The sequence below is a fragment of the Rattus norvegicus genome, chromosome 19 (assembly GCF_021556685.1).
Source record: "Rattus norvegicus strain SHRSP/BbbUtx chromosome 19, alternate assembly SHRSP_T2T, whole genome shotgun sequence".
NCBI lineage: Eukaryota > Metazoa > Chordata > Mammalia > Rodentia > Muridae > Rattus > Rattus norvegicus.
In genome coordinates, this window is record NC_141552.1 from 17084607 (window position 1) to 17104049 (window position 19443).

Sequence of the window (19443 nt, forward strand, 5' to 3'; positions counted from 1 at the left end):
CCCTTTAGGCTCCCAGAGCTGAGAGCATTGACCTTTTGCCTTGTTTGTGAAAGAGGTGACTGACCCCTGTGCTCGAGGTGGCCTTTCTGTGCCCCTTAACCCATAGCATAGGTCTCTGTGCCATCCTCTCCCTTTGCTATGGTGTGCACTTCCTGGTACATTTCCGTTAGCTCTTGACATTTCCAGAGCATTGGGTCTTGCAAATTGAATTTGCATGGCACCAGGAATAGACCTGATAGCAGGGTGTGGGACACTCCCTATGGGGACCCTGCCCAGGGGCATAAGCTTACTTTTCCAGTCAACTCACTGAACAGTGAGCCTTTGTGGGACAAGGTACTTCACGACATGACTTGACCTCTCTGCAGTGCACCCAATCCCTGCTTGGCTCAGATGTCCCCCAGAGAGGTTGTGTGAGTGTCCCCAGTAGAGGCAGCACTCTGTGTGGTGGCATTGACATGGCATCCAGGAAAGTCAAAACCAGAGAGACATGTCGGGCAGTTGGAAGCAGATGTCTGTGTCCATGGAGAGAAGGATGGACTAGACACTCCTGCAGGGGGTGAGCTGAGAAGCACTTCCTTGGCTTTTTCACAACCATACATCCTGCATGCCATGCTGTGTACCCATGCTGAGCTGAAGCCCCAGGCTTTGAGTCTCCCACAGCTGCTGTGTCCTGGGTCCAGGGTAGGATTAAGCAGACTTCAGCAGGAGAAAGGTGAAAACCCTGGTTGCGGGGTGGGGATAGCACAGTCATAACACACCTGCGCATGAGGCCCCTGACTTAGAGCCGTATAGCAGCTGTGACAAGCCAGCTCTGGTGACACTCATCTGCAATCTCAGCCCATGGTGGGTAGAGGCAGTAGGATCAGTTGTTTAATTATCCTTGGCTACACGGCAAGTTCGAGGCCAGCCTGGGCAACTTTGTCTATGAAAATAAGACAAAATGAGGTCTTGACTCTGAGCATCACAGTCTGTACCTGGCACAGTTGCCCCACCCAGGTAAGAAACCCCTCTGTCCAGAGGCCATAACTGCAGGAGACCCCTGGCCAAGTGTCTATACAGGGCCCTGTTTGACTGGACTGTGCTGAGGACCAACCACGCTCTCCTCAACAGGAAGGACATGGGAGAGGCTGTTTCTGTGAGGTCCCAGGCCCTGAGACGGCCAAGAATAAACCCTGTCCTTGGGAAAGCCATGGAGACTAGGAACCCAGGGGATCTCTGCAAACACCAGGGCTGGCAGAGGACTCTGATCCTCTACAGCAGCTGCTCTCAATCTGTGGGTTCTACATCAGCGCTCCTGCACACCAGACATTTACACTACAGTTCCTCACAGTAACAAAGTTACACTCATGAAGTAGCTCTCCAATAAGTTTATGTTGGGATGACAACGACATGAGGAACTGAAATAAAGAGTCACAGCATTAGGAAGGGTAAGAACCGCCATTCTATAGGAACCCAGGCATCTGCACTCGGTGTCTGGAAGTGTGATAGGCTAGGCTTCACCCTCAGCGATGCCAGCATGTGGGCACCAAGCCCAGGTTCCACCCCAATGCTTACTGGATATGTGCAGGCCTGGTTCCATCAAGAAGTAATAAAGGGACCCTTGGCAAAAAAACACTGGGTACCAAACAGGTCAGGAAAACACACCCCCTCTGCTGCAACTCCTCTCAGGACGGCTGGTCTTCCCAGGAGGCCCCGGCTATAACCAAACCTTGTCTCACAGTGCTTGCCCATTGGTGTCTTGGCCATACTCAGATTTGAGGACTTTGAACAGAATAGCTTCCAGCAGATTTGCATCAATGAATCCAACAAGTAGTTGCAGTCCTACTTCACCCAGCGCATCTTCAAGCTGAGGCAGGTGAGAGTGGACACCTATTCCCCAGCCCAGCCCAGCCATCACCATGTATGTGAGCTGTGTCCCTCAGTATCAGCAGGATGGGACCTGGGCACCATAGGTTCCCCAGGACCTAAAGCTATGTCCTTGAACTCAGTGCCATGCTCAGCCCTTCCAGCCTCTTTCAACCCTTCTGGAAGCTCAACTGCTCCTGCAGCAAGGCAGCAGTGTGCACATTCTGTCACGTCATTTGTGTGTGTCTACAGGAGGTCAGAGCCTGTCCCCTCTGGTCCTTTCTTTTGCTGTATTTGCCTTTCTGAGGAGGCAGCACCCACAGGTATGGGAGGCAGCCACAGGCATATTCTGCAGCCATGTCTGATTCCTCTGAGGCTCAGTCCCACTTACACACCTACCCTCCAACCTCCCAACCCCCTGTCACCCCTGGAGCTCTATAGACCTTCCTGCTTTCTGTTTTTATATAATTGGTGACACGGCAGCCCTCAGTGGTGTCATACAGTGTTAGTTTGTCTTTGCACTGCCTGGAGGTCTGACTTAGGAGAATGGCTACCATTCTCATTCCTGTTCAAGGGTCAGAATCTGAATCCTATGTAAGGCTGAATAATACTCCAGCACATGGCTGGACCATGTTGAATTTACACAGTCACCTATGGATTTTATATTTTGGCTTGTAAACACACATGTATAATACTCAAGTCACACCCAAGTGGAGAATTGCTGGAGGCCACCATTGCTTTCTGAACCGTCTGAGAGACCATCCTGTCCACAGTGTATAGGGCACCTTCTCCTCATTGCTCACACAGCATGAGGAGAATAGTGGGGGTTAACCTGGCTTCTCTGTCTCCTACTTTCTGCCACACTAGCCCTAGCATCTTTCTTTGAGACTGAGTCTCATGCAGCCCAGGCTGGCTTTGAACTCACCATTAGTTAAGATGGCCATGAACTCCTGGTTCTCATGCCTCAGACGTCTCTGAGTGCTGGGTGACAGGTATGCACCACTCTTAAGTCCTGCCACTGGGACAAGAATGAGCAGAGCCAGCTCTGAAGCACACACTTTGCTGGTGTCAGTGATGACTGACTTATGATCCTGTCTTCCTTGCCCATGGCCCTTCTCCTTGGTGCATGCCATCCTTCCTCCCTGTGACTCATGGGGACACCAAGCCTGAGGATGTCAGGAAGAAGTTTACTTACTTCACTGGGTTGGAGGCTGTTAGGTTCCTGCATCAGTAGGTGAGATTCAAGCTAGAAGGTTTGCGGCATGAGAAACTGGAACAGAACTGGAATGGCAGGAACAATCGTCGCCTGGCTCTGAGAAGACCAGGTGGGCAGAAACTCATCGTTGGGCAGGTAGTGAGCTCAAGACCAGGCTGGGCATTGCTCAGCGCATGTGAACAGGTGTGCTTACATGGACATGTGTTTCCCCCACATGGTCACCACTTATCCAGGCACGGTGAATACTCCAAGGAGCTTTTTATGTTTTAACATTGTGTGTGTTTGTGTGTCCATACATACATATACACACATACATTCGTACATATACACGAATACACGTACATGAAAACACATGCATATACATGACTATACATTCATGCTCACATACACATATATACACACCTACATGCATACACACATACACACACATACACACACATACACACATACATGCATACACACATACACATATACATACACACATACACACACATACAATACATATACACACATACAAATACACCTATACACACATATAGACAGACATATACACACATATACATATACACGTATACACATACATGCATACACACATTCATATCCACACGTACATACAGACATATACATATATACTCACATACATGTAAGCACAGGAGTGGAAGCCAGAGGACAGCTTGGCCCTTGTTTCTCTCCTTTTTACTACGTGGGTCCTGGGGATTGAGTCAAGCTCATCAGACTTGACAGCAAGCCCCTTTAACTGTAGAGCCCTCTTGTTGGCTGCCAGTCACCTCTTTCCACAAATTCTATCCATGGTGGAATGTTTACAGTTGTTATTCTCATGATTCCTTCAGCAATAGCGCAGACATCATTTACACTGCATTAGGAGTTATAATTCATGTAGATGTCAGGAGAGCTGGAGGCGTGGATCAAGAAGAGAGCCCACTTTCAATGTCATTATGTGGTATTGCCTTAGGCCCTTTTATACACTCCCCTGGCTTTGTCTGAGTATATGTTTGTGGGCTCTCTATGACTGTGCAAAGAAGTAAGAGCTAGGGCTGGGCCACAAAATAGGAAAGTACTTGTTCATCCAAAAACAAAAACAAAAAACAAACAAACAAACAAAAATAGCTCTAGGGTGAAATATTGGTGCTAGTGCTGAACTACACAGCCAGAAGGTATTTTTTTAAGTAAATAACACAATATTGGGGATGACAATATGATCAAATATCCTACAACATAAGTTTGCAATGTTACCTACATTTTATAAATCAAGTCTGACCACCGTTTTGGTTGTTTCCAATCATGTCTGAGTGCATCATCACGGGAATCCCAAGGAAAATCAGAAATGGGTTCTTGAAGCTGTTGCACAGGGCCAGTATAGACCTAAATACCACAGAGGAAACCTTGATTCTTATCTCAAGGGATCATTCACCATCCCTCTTGTCACATAACTTATGACAAGACGTCACCTTTCCTAAACTTAGCCTTTTTCCCAAGTGCTACAGAAGGGAAGATCTGGTGTCAAGGGATCTAGATTCAAACTACAGGAACACTGAATTCATTTAAATAGGTGTAGTTTATTAACGCACACACCAATACAGTTCAACCAGAGCAACAGCTCACAACTGTGTACTGGACATTGCTAGGCCCAGCTCATTGCAAAATCCACATGGGCTCATGCACAAGTGTTGGAAATGTTTCGGTCTATGGGCCCTGACTCAGGCCATTTTACACATAATTGTTCCTATTTTCCTTGAATCTATTGGGTCCTATGTGAAGAATACACTTGGGGAACTTGTTAAGATTAACAAACCTCATAACATACAGAACATAACAGGGTATGTGACCAGCACCACACAGTTCAACGTCAGAGTTTTTTGTTCTTTGTTAGTGTTTTTCTTGGCATCCATGATGTGGAGGCGTATTACAGAACAATAGGAAAGAGCTGGCTGCTGTGTAACAAATTCGCTGCTATTAAGGTAGGTACAGGGGCAAGACCTCAGCAGTAGCCCTTAAGATGGGAAGGAGATGATGTGTTTGATAACTGAAAGGAGCTGCCTCAGCTGTGTTTCTCTGCCTGCTCAGTGCCCATTCAACATCACTCTGTCCCTTCAGAGGAACTCAAGGTCTGTCCCCTGCTGCCTGTGAGCCAGGAAGAGGCACAGAAAGGCAAGGTCACAGCACTGGTTTCCAATCCCTCAGTAATGCTGGATTTCCAATAATGTACTTGTATACACAAATACACTGTGGTAAGTTGCAATAGATACTAATCATTTCTCACATAGGGCAGCAGTTGATTGACTACAACTAATTCTATTAAAAAAAAAGAAACCTGGCTCTTGTAGAAATATACAAAGAAATATATAGGATGGTGGAGGATGAATTCTGCCATGGACTGAACTCAGAAAAGAGGGGTTGGGAGAAAGATGCATGGTTAAATAGCCCACCAGGTTCACATTGTGTCAACTTGATTTAATCTAAGGACAAAGAAGTGGAGTATCTCTGATGGCTTTCTTCTAGTCCCTTTAAAGCATCACTGGGGTTTGAACTCAGAACTTCACACTTCTTGATGGGGCAACTACACTCAAGGAAGCTTAAGACTGTCATAGGCACAGTATTATGCTATATATACAGAGTAGATAATACTAAGATGTTCAGATGGTGATGTCCATTTGTATGCACTCTTAATGTGCACCTAAAAAAAGAGAGATCAAGGTCCTTAAAATAGAAAGATCAGTTCCAGTTGTTTTCTACCATTCCAAACAGAACGACTGGTAGGGAGAGAATGGTAAATAATCGAGAATTCGTAGATGATGCTTTGAATGAAGTGTGGATTTCTGTGCTCCTTTAAAACAGGGTCTCAAGTATCACATGTTGCCCTCTACCTGGCTGGCCAGGATCACTTTGAGCTCAGATAAACCTCCTTTCACTTTGTAATTAATAGGCTTAAAAGAGTGGCCTCCAAGGACTGTGCAGACAGCATTAGCCTTTCACAGTTGAGGTGTGTAACCCACAACTATAGTTTTAGCCATGTTTTTCCATGTCTACCAGCTATTTCCGATTGTTGCTGTTATATGCCTGACAATCAAGGATGCAGAAAAATAACCTGATACAGAGTAAGGACATGGTGATCACATGCTGATCACATGGTGCCTCTTCCGTACATTCTGGATGAGGTTTGTTAAAATTCCAATATTGCAAAAAGCTTTATATAGGGCCCATCACAGTAAGGGTCACTATGCACTGGTCCATCTAAAATGGCCTAATCAGAACTGACTCCCATATAACACTTCCTGCAATCCTCATATGAGAAGCTTGAGCTTTTAGTTTCGACTTTTTCTTTTCTCGTTCTTTCTTATTTTTTGCTATATAAGTTGAGACAAAGATAGTTAAGGCCATGAATTTGCCCCCAAAATTTGAACTACAGATGTGATCAATCAGTGTTAGTGGGTGCATTCTATAAAGTATTCATTTTTTACTATGATAGATGCTTTTGTGTTTGGTGGGGTGGCCATTTCCCAGTGTACAGGTGCTGGGACCTTGCTCTATACACTTAATGATGTTTATAGCCTCATTTTAGACGTTTCTGTGCCACCCTCTATATCTCTTGTGTATTTTATTTCTCTGATAAAAGCTCATGGTATATATTACTCAGGCCTGTGAGCAGTGCTCCTTTGGCGACATTGGTGCAAAGAGCAGCACCCCACAAGCAGCATGAGGTTCCCTTCACTGGTGTCTCCAATATTGCATTTTCCTCTGCCAACTGGTCTCCACACTTTTCCTAGCACCATAAAGACTTCAACTCTTTCTCCTAAGGAATTTTCTGGCAATTGTCGACTGCTAAGCACACGACTTCATGAGTGTTCCCCTAATACACACGCATGTTGTAACCTACCATGCAGACTATTTCTTGATGTGATATAAAGCACCTGTACATAATGAGACAGGAGAACTTTTGACTGCATATTCAAGCTGGTGTGAAATCTCAGGAAGTTTTAATGGCTTACATTGGTGAATGAGGATAATTTGAGTTAGGATGAGACATTTTTTGGGCAAGATTTGAAAGGAAACATTCATTTAGATGCATAGGAATTACTAAGGTTTTTTATAATCAAGCCTTGAGGAAAATTTGGCTTTGGAAGCAGGAGATGCTCAGTGGCTCTGCCCCAGGAAAGTCTCCTGGAAAGGGCACCTCTGCTTATGCTCAGTACAGGGAGAACATTAGCAGGGATGCAAAGTCTGCTCCCCATGACATCTGCTGTCCCTTCTTGGACATTCTATTGTCTCCTAGAGAGTTCTGGCATCCTCTGTGATGTCACCAGTGTTGTCGTGACAACCAGTGCCCTAGTTTCTCTCAGTCTGAGTCTGGCGGTTACAAGCTAAGACATGTTTTCCCATCTTCGCAAGCGTTTTGGGAGGGGGAACGTCGATTCTGGAGAGACTAGAGTGAAGGAGTCTGGCCTTTCGTCTCAAAGTAATGATGGAGAAAGACAGCACTTCTGGGGAATGTGGAGTAAGTTCTGGGCAGTGTATTTTGAGCTTCCTGCCAGGGTGGCTGAAGGCTTAAGCTGACCTTTCTAGCAATGGGCCACAGCAACTGGAGCATCTGAAAAGGAATTGAATATCCACGAATATCACAATTCCTTAAAGTCAGGATTTCAGAACTTTAGTTTCCCCATCCCCACTGGGAGGATATGGTAAGGCCAATGCTATTATACTGTGAACTTCTGGTCTTTACTTTTCAGTTCATTTGTTCTGTTACATTGATATAATAACACCATCAGTAGTCATGGAGGGTCCAAATTTTCTGAGTTTAGACAGGGCAGCAATGTATTTCACTATCATTGCTTCTTTAAATACAGTGGATATCTGACAGTAGTAACAGGGAGAGATTGTGCTCCAGGCAATAAACTTATGTTCTTAGACCTTCTCCGATTTCTTCTAACTGGCAGGGTCATCGTTTGCTTTATATATTAGAGGTTGTATGTTACAAAAATTTTTCTACAATACCAAAACTATTTGGAAAGTGTAGAACAAGATTCAGCCTGTAACCTATTCGCACTTCTGGGGCATTTGGTATTTCACATAGGGACACTGATAAGTCTGTTGAACATATCCTCCCTGGAAATGCGTTTTAAATCCAAAGTTGTTGGCTTAGAGTATCAGGGTCGGACATCTGAGTGTCTCCAATCACTCAAGTTTTGTGGATGGTGAATTTATCATCTGAGTTCTGAAGCCACAGGGGTGAGGGTCCTGAAACAAAGCTGTACCCTGTTCAGCTGATAATAATCCTGGAGAAGCCATCTCCGTGGTACATGTAAGCACGTGATGTCCGGCATAGGGAACACCTGGCTGCTTACATCTCTTGGTCTCTATAGAGTAGTGGGAGAACTGAGATCCACTGAGGAGGCCTCTTCAGCATAGACCAATCGCCTAGCAATGACACTGGGTTCCTGGCTTGTTCTCCTGTTTAGGCCTCACTGAGGTCTATGAACACTCTATGCATTCTCCCCATGCAGGTTCACTTGTGTTCTTCTACCTACAGACGTTGGGAGAGAAACATCATCCCCTGGCACTGACCTAAGCAAGAATCAGGCCATGAAGGAAAAGGAGAGGCTGATTAAAGAGCTGCAGCTCATTACCGAGGAGAGAAATGACCTGAGAGATCGCCTGAAGTTTCTAACCGAGAGATCCATGAAGAACAGGTATGAATCGCTCCAAATGCTCCTGTTTCATTCCTGGGTCTGCAAAGTCACCTTCTTCTTATCCTATTAAGGTTTTGGGTTCTAGAAAGCTGTGCCTCCCGAACCACCCTGTGCTAAACCTCACCTCCCATATAGTGGAGATTCAGAACCTGACCCTTCCTGAGGAGTGAGATTGAAAATGGACTCATCTGCTTCCATTTATTGAAAAGCAGAACTTGTGGTCTGAATAAAGAATTCAGGGATAAAGTCAGGGAGAGTGAGTTCCCAGTGTGCATTTGCAAAGCCCTTGACAGCTGGTGGCTTTGCAAGATTGTAATTGCAGTGAGTTTATGGTGAGTCTCTGTACTTGCTAGGCAGGGGACTGAGTGCTGGAAGATCCAGGCAGCAGCCTGGGGTAATATAGGACCCACCCTGAGTTCATATATTCCTAAATGCCGATGTTCATTGTATTCTATCATTTGGGGCCAGGCCACACTTCAGGCCAAATCCATATTATGAAGACCTGGAGAGAATGGAGGAGGCGGTCATATCAATTCTGCACAACTTAGAGATGGAGAACACTGAGGTCCATGAGAACAACCATAAGCTGAAGAAGGAGATGACCTTCTCTAGGTAAGTCCTGGTCAGAAAGGCTATCACTTGTGGAATGGCCATTTCTGACTTTCTTTGTTCTGGATTGGACGGTCTTCAGCTCTGGTTCTATCTCTTGTGCTATTTACCCATCAGTGTGCCAGGGTCATTAGGACTCAGTTTTCAGTTCCACAAAAGACTGTTACTCATCCCAGGATTGTCTAGGCATCTTCAGAAGGCTCTAGAGAGAACAGTACTGATTGAAGTCAGCAGAAGGTTATTAGGCTGACCTGGACCTATGGTGTCACACCAGGTTTTACAAAACTCAGTGCGTGGACCACATGGTTAGCATGACCTTCTCTTGGTTCTACTGACCTCCTTTGAGGGTCTTGGCCCACTACTAATTGATGTTGGCCCCATGCATTGGGCTTTCATGGATAGTTGTAGATCCATGTTCTTTCTCAGAGGTGTGGACACTAATTGGTGTCAGGCCAAGCAAACAATTTATTCTTCCCCGAATTAACTCTTTATGGTTTGTGCAGCAGCCTTATATGTATCAAGATGCATTTTATTAAGTCTTCCTGGGTATCTGGGACCTGGTAGAGTTAGTGGGACTTGGGAGTAGGAATGGGAGAAAGGGGCAGCATGATCTTAATATGCAGACTGTATTTCCAGAAACCTGCTCAGCCAGCTCCTGATGGAGAACACATGTAGGAAGAAGTTGTTCCCACTGAAGCAGGAGAGCAAGGAGGTACATCTTGATTGTGCACTGAACCAGAAATATTTGGTTGACTTCAACAAGAAAGATAAAGACCATCAACGGCCAGAACCAGCATTATCAGGTAGGGACGAGCAGATGTGTTAGATTAACAATATCTGATAAAATTTGCCAATTTGATACATCTTTGCTTCTCTTACCACCTTTCTAATTTACACTCACAACCAGCCAACCACCTCATGTAGTGGAATTGTTCATTGCTCTGCCTATGCACAAGTATTCTGGGAAGTTAACCACTTTTCAGAAACTGAATTATTGTGCAAGCATATTTTGCTGCTCTTTTTGAAGCTGCAGTCTAGAAATGGTGACAGATGAATAACATACCTCATTATTGCATATCCATGTGATACATTGGATCCTATGTAGAGTTTTGAACAATTTCTTGGTTCTTTGACAAATGACACTCTGTGGTCATGTGACCTCTTGTGTAGGAAGCACCTTTGGGATAAGAACCAAGTGCAAATGTCAAATTAGTACTTGTCATTGGCTTTATCCTTGTTGACATATGGACATCTCCTTTCTTCCTGCAACCCGATGAGGTCTCTTGCCATTGCCCTGTTCTTGGTTTGCACTGGTATAAGTCTGGTCCCATATTGGCAGCCCACATTACTGTGAGGCTCTCTGGAGATTTTGCCCTGCCCACAGAGTTAGCAAAAATGATATCACTTAAACTGTCCATGTCGACTGTCCAATAGAACTGAGGTGGTAGAAGGCAGCATTCTGACAGCTGGCTTGCATTTCCCCACCAAATCAGTGTCTGAAAAACTCCCTTCCTCTCCCAGGTCTCAGAAAGTGCAAGAGAGCTGGAATTGGACACACCCCAGTAAGAGAGCTTCCTGAAGAATAAGTTGCTTTCTCAGGAGTCCCTGATGACAAATATCCTGAATGGTAACAACATTTTTTGGATGAGTATTCTTCCTCAGAGTTAATTTGTCATTTCTTAGAGACCCTAAGTTTATATACCACTAAGCCAGCCTGACTGATTGAGGTCTTACTTTCTTCTCAGAAAACAGCACTTGAGAGACAACTTGGGGGACCGCCTTTCATTATGTGTGCTAGAGGAGAAACAGCAATATGTCTGTGCTTCTAAATGTTCGTTAAGAATATGCTTTTAGAAATATTTTTGTTATGATTTTAATTGAAGTTTTCTTTTTGTTGTTTCATATTTATATGTTCTTGTTACTATTTTTACTTTCAAATATTTTTAAATATTTTTATTCATTTTAATCCTGTTTTGTTGTAAAAATGTATTTGTTATGAATAAAAATTGAATTCTATCTCTTGACTCTTAAGACCATCATTCTTACACAAGGGTTCTGTCCCTTCCTGTGGACCTAGAACTGACAGCTACAGATGGATCTCTGCATGTTCCATGGAGCCTGGGCTAATAAGTGAATTCAAAGTCACCAAGGGGTACCCAGTGTGATAGTGTCTTTTGTGTGGAGAATGTGGCTGTGTCTCGGACACACAATTTGTGATATAATCACTGACACACTTTACCCAATTATTAGGGTCCATGTGGTTCTTCTGAGAGAGCAGCAGATGCTCTACCCTGTGAGTCATCACCACAGCTCCTGCAGGTGGCTTTTGTTATTCCACATGATGTGCTGTATTAGGTGGACAGGATCACCTCCAATTAAATAGAGAGATCTCAGGAGATGTGTATTCACAGGTAACTTGCTGAGCCGCGCGTGCTCAATGTGTTAGCTTGCCAGGCATCCCTACAGGGCTCTGGTGTTCCCACTGCTCAGTGTGGGTCAGGATCATCCTCCAGCATCACTTAGTGTCCCTATTAGAGCAGAACTTTCACCTAATATCAATGATGACTATATGTATTATACACATCTGATAAAATACAGAATAGAAACTAGCTTCTTGTAGGCCAAATTGGCATAATCAGTTTTTTGATTGCTAGCAAGAAAATTATTTTAATCTAAGCAGTTTAGGAAGGAACCTCCAGAGCATCCATAGTAAATGTACCCTGCAGCTGTGAACACACGTTTCTTTTGGAGAGCAGGCCTGTGCAATCCCAGAACCTAGGTGGGACAGTTCACGCTACCCTTTTTCCATGGCCAATCTGGGATCGTATTGAGAATGTATTTTTTCCAGGTGACTGATTTCCAATTTGTCGAATTGATCTAACCTGCTGAGAGTGGAGGTGACTCAGAGAGTTAAAGTACAGAAGGACCAATCCAGAATGTCCACAAAAGCTTGCTGTCACCCCAGGGCTTTTAAAAGCTTAGCAGCTAGAGAAGCAATGTAGTCTTTGCTTATTCTCAAGCTTAGGTATAGTCATTCATTATAAGCTGACCATGACACAAAAAGTGTCATCTGTGTCACAATAGAAACTAGTTGTAACTAGATTTACACCACACTATCACATCACTACCGCATTTGAGGTTCTCAGTTACTATCTAAGACCCTGGAAGAGGCCTGGGTCTTGCTACACAAACTCATGATTTATGTCTTCATGACACTGTGTGCTTTGTTCTGTTAATGCTACCATTGGCATACAATACCTTGGATACTTTGTGCTGACATCTGTCACATGAGACAATAGTTCATGTCATCCTAACCTGAATAAACTGTCCTTAGAGTACAGTGTTGTAGGAGGGGCCTTCTTTTCCTATGAGATAGCAAAACATTTCCAGCCTTCAGTCAAGTCTGTCAGCCATTGTCAGTGCCTGTCTTGAGATGTCCACCTTTTCAGCTGAGAGTCTTCATCCAGGCTGCTCTATAATTCTGTAGAAGATTAATAGGTTCCAGCCCTAGGATTTAATTCAGTGTGACTGCACTTGCCAAACATGCTCAAAGCCCTATGTTTCACCCTAGCCCTCTGTGCTTTAGAGAAAGAAAATAAAGAACCACATTGCACTTGAAGTTTCTCCTCCAACAAAAGGAGAGCCTGCACAGGGCCTTTAAGTAACTCTAAGCCCCAGCTTCCCCACAACTCCCTCCATCAATTCCATTATTGGTGTGTTTTCATTACTACTCACTTTCTTCTTTGTGTGCAAAGAATGTGCACCATGTCAGTAAAGTGTGTGTGTGTGTGTGTGTGTGTGTGTGTGTGTGTACTCCCTAGTGAAAACTGTCCAGGTGCATGCAGACTCATGCTACTACTGTCCCATAGCACCTTGCGGGGAACACTGAATTGGTGGGCTACTTTATGACAGCCTAAACCAGGCTATGCATGGTTTTCAGTAAGATTTTGATGTCATCACCACTACAGAGAGCAGAAACAGCTCAGCAGTTACATGTTGCTGTTAACAAGATGAGGCCAAACCTCATCCCATAGAATGTCAGGTACGACTTAATGGCAGGAAATTAACTCAGGGCTCAAATCAAATCATTCAATTACAAATAAAATGAAAAATACAAAGAGTCAAGAGAACCAAGTCCTGTGTGTTGGGTTTTTTGTTTGTTTTATTTTTTTTTGTTTCTTTTTTTGTATTTTTGTTCAGAAGATCCACCAGAGAGGCAACCCCTTCCTCAAACAAACTGCACACCAGAGACAATACCTAAATTGACACAACTAGAAATGAATGGGGGAATCTAACATGAGGCAATGAACAAATTCAACAACCATTAGGTCTTACCTCAGAGGCCTTTACTCCAGAAAACTGAAAATCTATTTGATATTGGTATTTTCTAGACAGATAACAATTACCAACATAAACACAGATCTGGGAAGGTACATGGATAATTCTCAGAAGAAAATAGGTACTGTCAGTATAGTTTGCCCCTCCCAAAATTAAAAAGCAAAATTTCTGGGCCATATGGCTTTAACGCAGAATGCTATCAGACTTTTAATGAAGACCTAATAACAATAGTGCTTCAATTATTCCACTATATTGGACGAGATGGAACATTGTTAGACTCCTTCTCTGAGGCCGTAATCAACCTGGTGTCTAAACCACACAAGGAGCTCCCTACAGAGAGTGTAAGCCAGCCAGGGGGCCAGGGTGAGTGCTCATGGTGGGAGGGACTAGCAGAGGTGCTGTGGCCTTGGTGTGCACAGGCTTAGGGCTGGGGCAGGGTGCGTGGTGAGTGTCTGTGGCCACTTGAGCTGGGTCCCAGTGGGTGCCCAGGGAGGTCACAGGCCAGTTGTGCATCTTCTACCTGTCTGCGGGGCTTCTGGCCCAGCCAAGCAGAGCCTTCATCCTGGACATCCACAAGGACAATGAAATCAGGAAATGGGGGGATCCCCTAAGCATCTCTGGCTTCTTTCGCCCTGCACTTGCAGTTGCAGCCAGAGGAAAAGCAGCTGTGAGTTCCCCAACTCTTCCCAACCACTCAGGTCTCCATGCCTTCCCACTCCAGAGAGGAGGAGGGCAGGGCGAGCTCTGCTGCTGCCTGTTCCATGGACCCAAAGCCTATCTTTTGGCTGGAGGTCACAGCTTGCCCCTGACCCTGCCCCTGACCATGAACTTACCCCTCCCCCTTCTCCTGACCCTGCCTCTGCCCTAGGCACCTAGGGGAAGTGAGGAGAGCCTAAGGGACAGATTCCAGGCCAGGACCCCCAGACGCTTGTGTCTCCCTTTTCCTAGAAGTGTTATCCTCAATTCTCCAGACTGGGTTTCATTTGCAGGGAACTGGCAGGTGGAGGGCTTTGCTGAGCCTGGGATAGTGGTGGGACTTATGATTGAGGGAAGTCTTTCAGGGAGATGGAGGCCTTTCTCAAACTCTCTGAAATCAGGTACCCTCCCTGGTTTGAGAGCCCTGGGAAAGTTGGGAAGCCACTTTTCCCTGTCCTGTGTGACTTTCCCTGCAGGGTGGGCTCTCCTGCAGGAGATACTTTCACATGCTTCTTTAAAAGCACCTGTTCCTCAGATCTAGCTCAGCTGCGAAAACAGGCTTCTTCAAGTCAGGGTGAGACCTGCCCCTCCCAGCTCAGAGCTACAACTCCATAGGATCCTCCAGTCACAATGCTGGGTGGGTACCAAGGAGGAGTTAGAGCAAAGTGCCCCTTCTGAGAGGTGACTTTGGAGAAGAACAGACCAGAGAGAACAGGGGGCATCCCAGGGGCGAAAAGAGGCCTGAATGATTTTAAATTGGAGAAAACCCCATATCCACCATCTGACAACGTTAGGGTTTGTGCATGTGTGGACTTCAGAACCTTAAGGTCAGATTTTCTGATAACAGCTGCTAGGTGAAGCTGAAGTCTGCTGTGGGTGGGATTGTCCCAGGCAGGGAGGGGATCTGACTCTGCAGGCCTGGCCAGCTTCTTCATTCTCCTGAAACTAAGTGTTGGTCAGCTGTAAATCTGAAGTGAGAGTTGGTTTTTGTCAACTCAAATGGATAACATTTCAAGTATCACACATTATGTGAGACACACATTTACCCACAGGGGATTTGAACTTACTTCTATAGAAGTGACTGGGAGCCAACAGAGGGAAAACATTCTTGCCTTTAGCATTCTGTCTGTATTAGAGACTACGGGGACTGGCTTCCTGGACAGACATGGCCAAGCAGACACACTGTATAATGGGGAAAACTGAGGTAAGAAATGTCCTGGGGACAGTGATTTCAGATTGTGCCTTTAGCCAGGAATCTCTGTTGCCATTAAGGCAAGTGGCCTTGGGCCTCCTAACTTGTCACTACGTCAGGGTGTCTCTGCTCTTACACCTGCATCAGGACCTTCTTAGATGAAGGCCTCACTTTAAAAAAATAAATAAATAAAAGTGTATATAATGCAATGTTTCTCAAACTCTGGGCCACGACCACTCACAAAGATTGTATATCAGATACCTTGCATATTATGACTTATAAGAGTAGCAATATTAGTTATGAAGTAGTACTGAAATAATTTTATGGTGGGAGTCATCACAGCATGAAGCGCTGTATTACAGGTGTGCAGCAGTAGAAGTGTTGAGAACCACTGCCATAGAATCTGACAGATGGGAGCAGACCAGAAAATATTCCTCCATTCACATAATAATTAAAACCCTAAATGCACAGATCAAAGAAAGAATATTAAAAGGGGTAAGGTATAAATATGCAGTAACAAATGAATTCAGACCTATCTGAATTACACCAGACTTCTCAACAGAGACTCCAAAAGCCAGGAAATCCTGGACAGATGTAATGCAGACCCAGGATCCTATACCCAGCATAATTCTCAATCATCATGAATGGAGAAACCAAGATATTTCATGACAAATCCAAATTTAAACAATATTTTTCTCTAAGACACCATAACAGATGATAATAGGAGGAAAACTCAAAGACAATGAGCTAAACTATACCCCCAAAAAGCAAGAAATTAATCACCTCGAAATAATCTCAAAAAGAAAAAAAGACAAGCACACAAACATAATTTCACCCACAATCAGAAAAAGAAGGGAAAGCAGCAATCATTGGTCTTTAATATTTAACTAGTCTGTCTGTCACCAATCCCCCAGCTCCTAGGGACCACTTTTGCCAGCCAAAGTGTATACAAGGATGGGTCTATGGTTCTAGGTCACTGTGTAGAAGAGGATTGATTGACTTCCCTGGCATTAATGCAGTGGTAGGCCCTTGGCTCTTGTGAAACCTGTTGCCCACCAAATAGGGATCCTAGAGGTGTGAGGTGGGAATGGATATGTGTGGTCGGGGAGCACTGTCACATAGGCAAAGCTGAGCAGAAATGGGAAGTACGGTTTGATGTGGGGATACTGGAAAGGGGGCCACAGTTGAAATATAAGTAAATAAAATAACAAATTAATAAAATAGCCAAAAATAAAATAAATAGTAAAAAGGTAAAAGAAAAATTAAACCAAAACAAAACAAAAGAATCCCCTGTAGTGTATTGGCCTAATTCTTGTATTTTAATTCTAATTTGGAGAACTCACTACTGGCTAACCCCCCAAAACTGACCCTGCTCCCGGTTAACTGTGATTATAAAGAAGCCAACAGCCAACAGCTGCACAGCAGAGATGGGGGAGGTGAGCTTTGAGGGCTTTGCTAGAGAGGATCATGAGGAGGGAAGAAGGAGGAAGAAGCTGCCAGAGAATAAAGGAAGAACGAGTGTGATGGAGAGGAGAGAGGAAGAGGACAGCAGCCATGGTTAAGGGAGAGGAGAGCCTGGTCCTGAGGGCTGTCCAAGGGGAACAAAGAGCAGCCAAGATGCTACAGTCAGTAAGAGTTGAGTGCTATTGTTTGGAAAGTAGATCTGATACCATGGAGGGCAGGCAGCTGCCCAGCTACTGTGCTGACTAATGCATACTAAAAATAAATTTAACAAAATATGTATAACCAGTAAGGCAGCTCTGTAGAGAATCCTAAAAGGAATACTTTAGTTTGAAGGGAAGGATAAAATACCACAGAACACAGGAGATAAATTAATAAAACTAGGAAAGTTAATCAAAGAAGACTGTGAAAACCACAAAAATTAACAAAATTACAAAATTTAATACATAGGTTTAAATAATAATTACATATCACTAAACTCAATATCTAGGGTGGTGTGGCATGAATTCTGCCATGGTGTGAACTCAGAAAGGTGGGGTTGGGAGAAAGATGTCTGGTTAAATAGTCCACCCACATTGTGTCAATGTGATTTAATCTAAGGACAAAGAAGTGGAGCATCTCTCATGGTTTTCTTCTAACCCCTTGAAAGGATCCCTGGGGTGTGACCTCAGTACTTCATACTTCTTGCTAGGTCAGCGAAACTCAAGGAAGCTTGAGATTGTCATAGCACAGTGTTAGGCTAGATATACTGAGTAGATGATACTAAGTTGTTCAGATGGTGATACCCGTTTGCATGCATTCTTAATGTGCACCTAAGGAAAGAGAGATCAAGGTCATTAGAATTGAAAATCATTCCCAGTTCTTTTCTACCATTCCAGACCGAAAGACTGGTAGGGAGAAAGTGGTAAATAATAAAGAATTAATAGATGATGCTTTGAATGAAGGGTTGGTTTTTATGCTGGTTTAAGAGAGGGTCTCAAGTATCCCATGTTGCCCTCTCCCTGGCTGGCCAGGTTCACCTTGAGCTCAGATAAACCTGCTTCCACTTTCCAATAGATAGGCTTATAAGAGGAGCCTCCGAGGACTCTGAGGACAGCATTAGCCATTGTTGAGGTGTGTAACCCACAACTATAATTTTAGTCAATTTTTTCCATGTCTACCAGCTATTTCAGATTGTTGCTGTTCTATGCCGGACAATCATGGACACAGAAAAATAACCTGATAGAGAGGAAGGACATGGTGATCACATCCTTTCCTGTTCTCTGTGTTCTGTATGAGTTTCATTAAAATTCCTATATTGCAGAAAGCTTTCTATAGGACCCAACATATTAAGTGTCACTATGCACTGTTCTATCTAAAATGGCCCAATCAGAACTGATCACCAGACAACACTTCCTGTGAAGTTCCTATGAGAAGCTAAAGTTTTTTGTGTTTTTTCTTTTTCTTTTCTCTTTCTTTCTTCGTTTCTTCCTTTCTTCCTTCCTTTCTTTCTTTCTCTCGCTTTATAAGTTTAGAGGAATGTACTTTGGGCCACAGTTTTGCCCATAATATCTTAGCTATGGATATGATCAATCAGTATTAGTGTATGCATTCAATAAAATGTACATTTTTGACTAAGGTAGATGCTTCTGTGTTTTGTGGGGTGACCCATTGTCAATGTGTAGTGAGTTGGGGCCCTGGGTATGGTCGCATACCCCCAGGACACAGGGGGTGCAGAGCAAAGGCATAAGAAACTGCACGCAGTTGCAAGCTTTATTAATCCTTATAAAGCTAGGAATATGAATAACTACTATTTTCATCTTGCCAAGATACCATAAGATCATTATTCCCAGGATAACAGGAACAACTGAGGGAAGATTAAACAAAGAAATACGAATAAACAAAAGCTTCTTCTCAAAATATTCATATAACAAATCACCTCTCTTATTATAATCAAAATATACTCACCATTACCAAGACAGCGTTAAAACCACTTGCACAGAAACAGGACACAGCAGAACATAGCTTAAGTCCAAGTGAGAGAAACATTTTCTTCTCTAGGGCGGCATTCCAGCCCCTACTTGCACCTGTCTCCAGGCCTTTCTTGACCCTGCCTGGGAGCTGCATCTCTATGTCTTAACAATTCCTTCTTTTTTCTTTTGTTTTAAAGTAACACTTTCCATAACATAGCCAAATGTCCTTGTAGGGGTTTAATCATGTAAAAATAAAGCAACATAATACATAATGTACATAAGATTATGGCAAAACTAGCTCCTCCCAAGCTATGGAAAATCCTTTGAAGCCAAGCCTTGGGATCTAATCCTGTCAATTGATCAGCCAATAATTTAGCTATTTCCATAGGGGTAGTATCTTCTAGCTGTTTACCAAAAGACATTCGCACA

At 43.9% G+C, this 19443-nt stretch overlaps 2 protein-coding genes across 2 annotated transcripts in view; one reads left to right on the forward strand and one right to left on the reverse strand.

Moving 5' to 3' along the window:
- LOC147998906 (disks large homolog 5-like) overlaps positions 1-19443 on the reverse strand; it is a 124855-nt gene that overhangs the window by 46838 nt on the left and 58574 nt on the right. The window lies entirely within an intron of this gene.
- LOC134483215 (uncharacterized) lies at positions 7382-11391 on the forward strand. The gene is made up of 6 exons (XM_087595710.1): positions 7382-7574; positions 8607-8766; positions 9235-9378; positions 10012-10178; positions 10897-11002; positions 11121-11391. The coding sequence occupies exons 1-5, from the start codon at positions 7448-7450 to the stop codon at positions 10959-10961; spliced, it is 663 nt and encodes a 220-aa protein (XP_087451836.1). The 5' UTR covers positions 7382-7447; the 3' UTR covers positions 10962-11002; positions 11121-11391.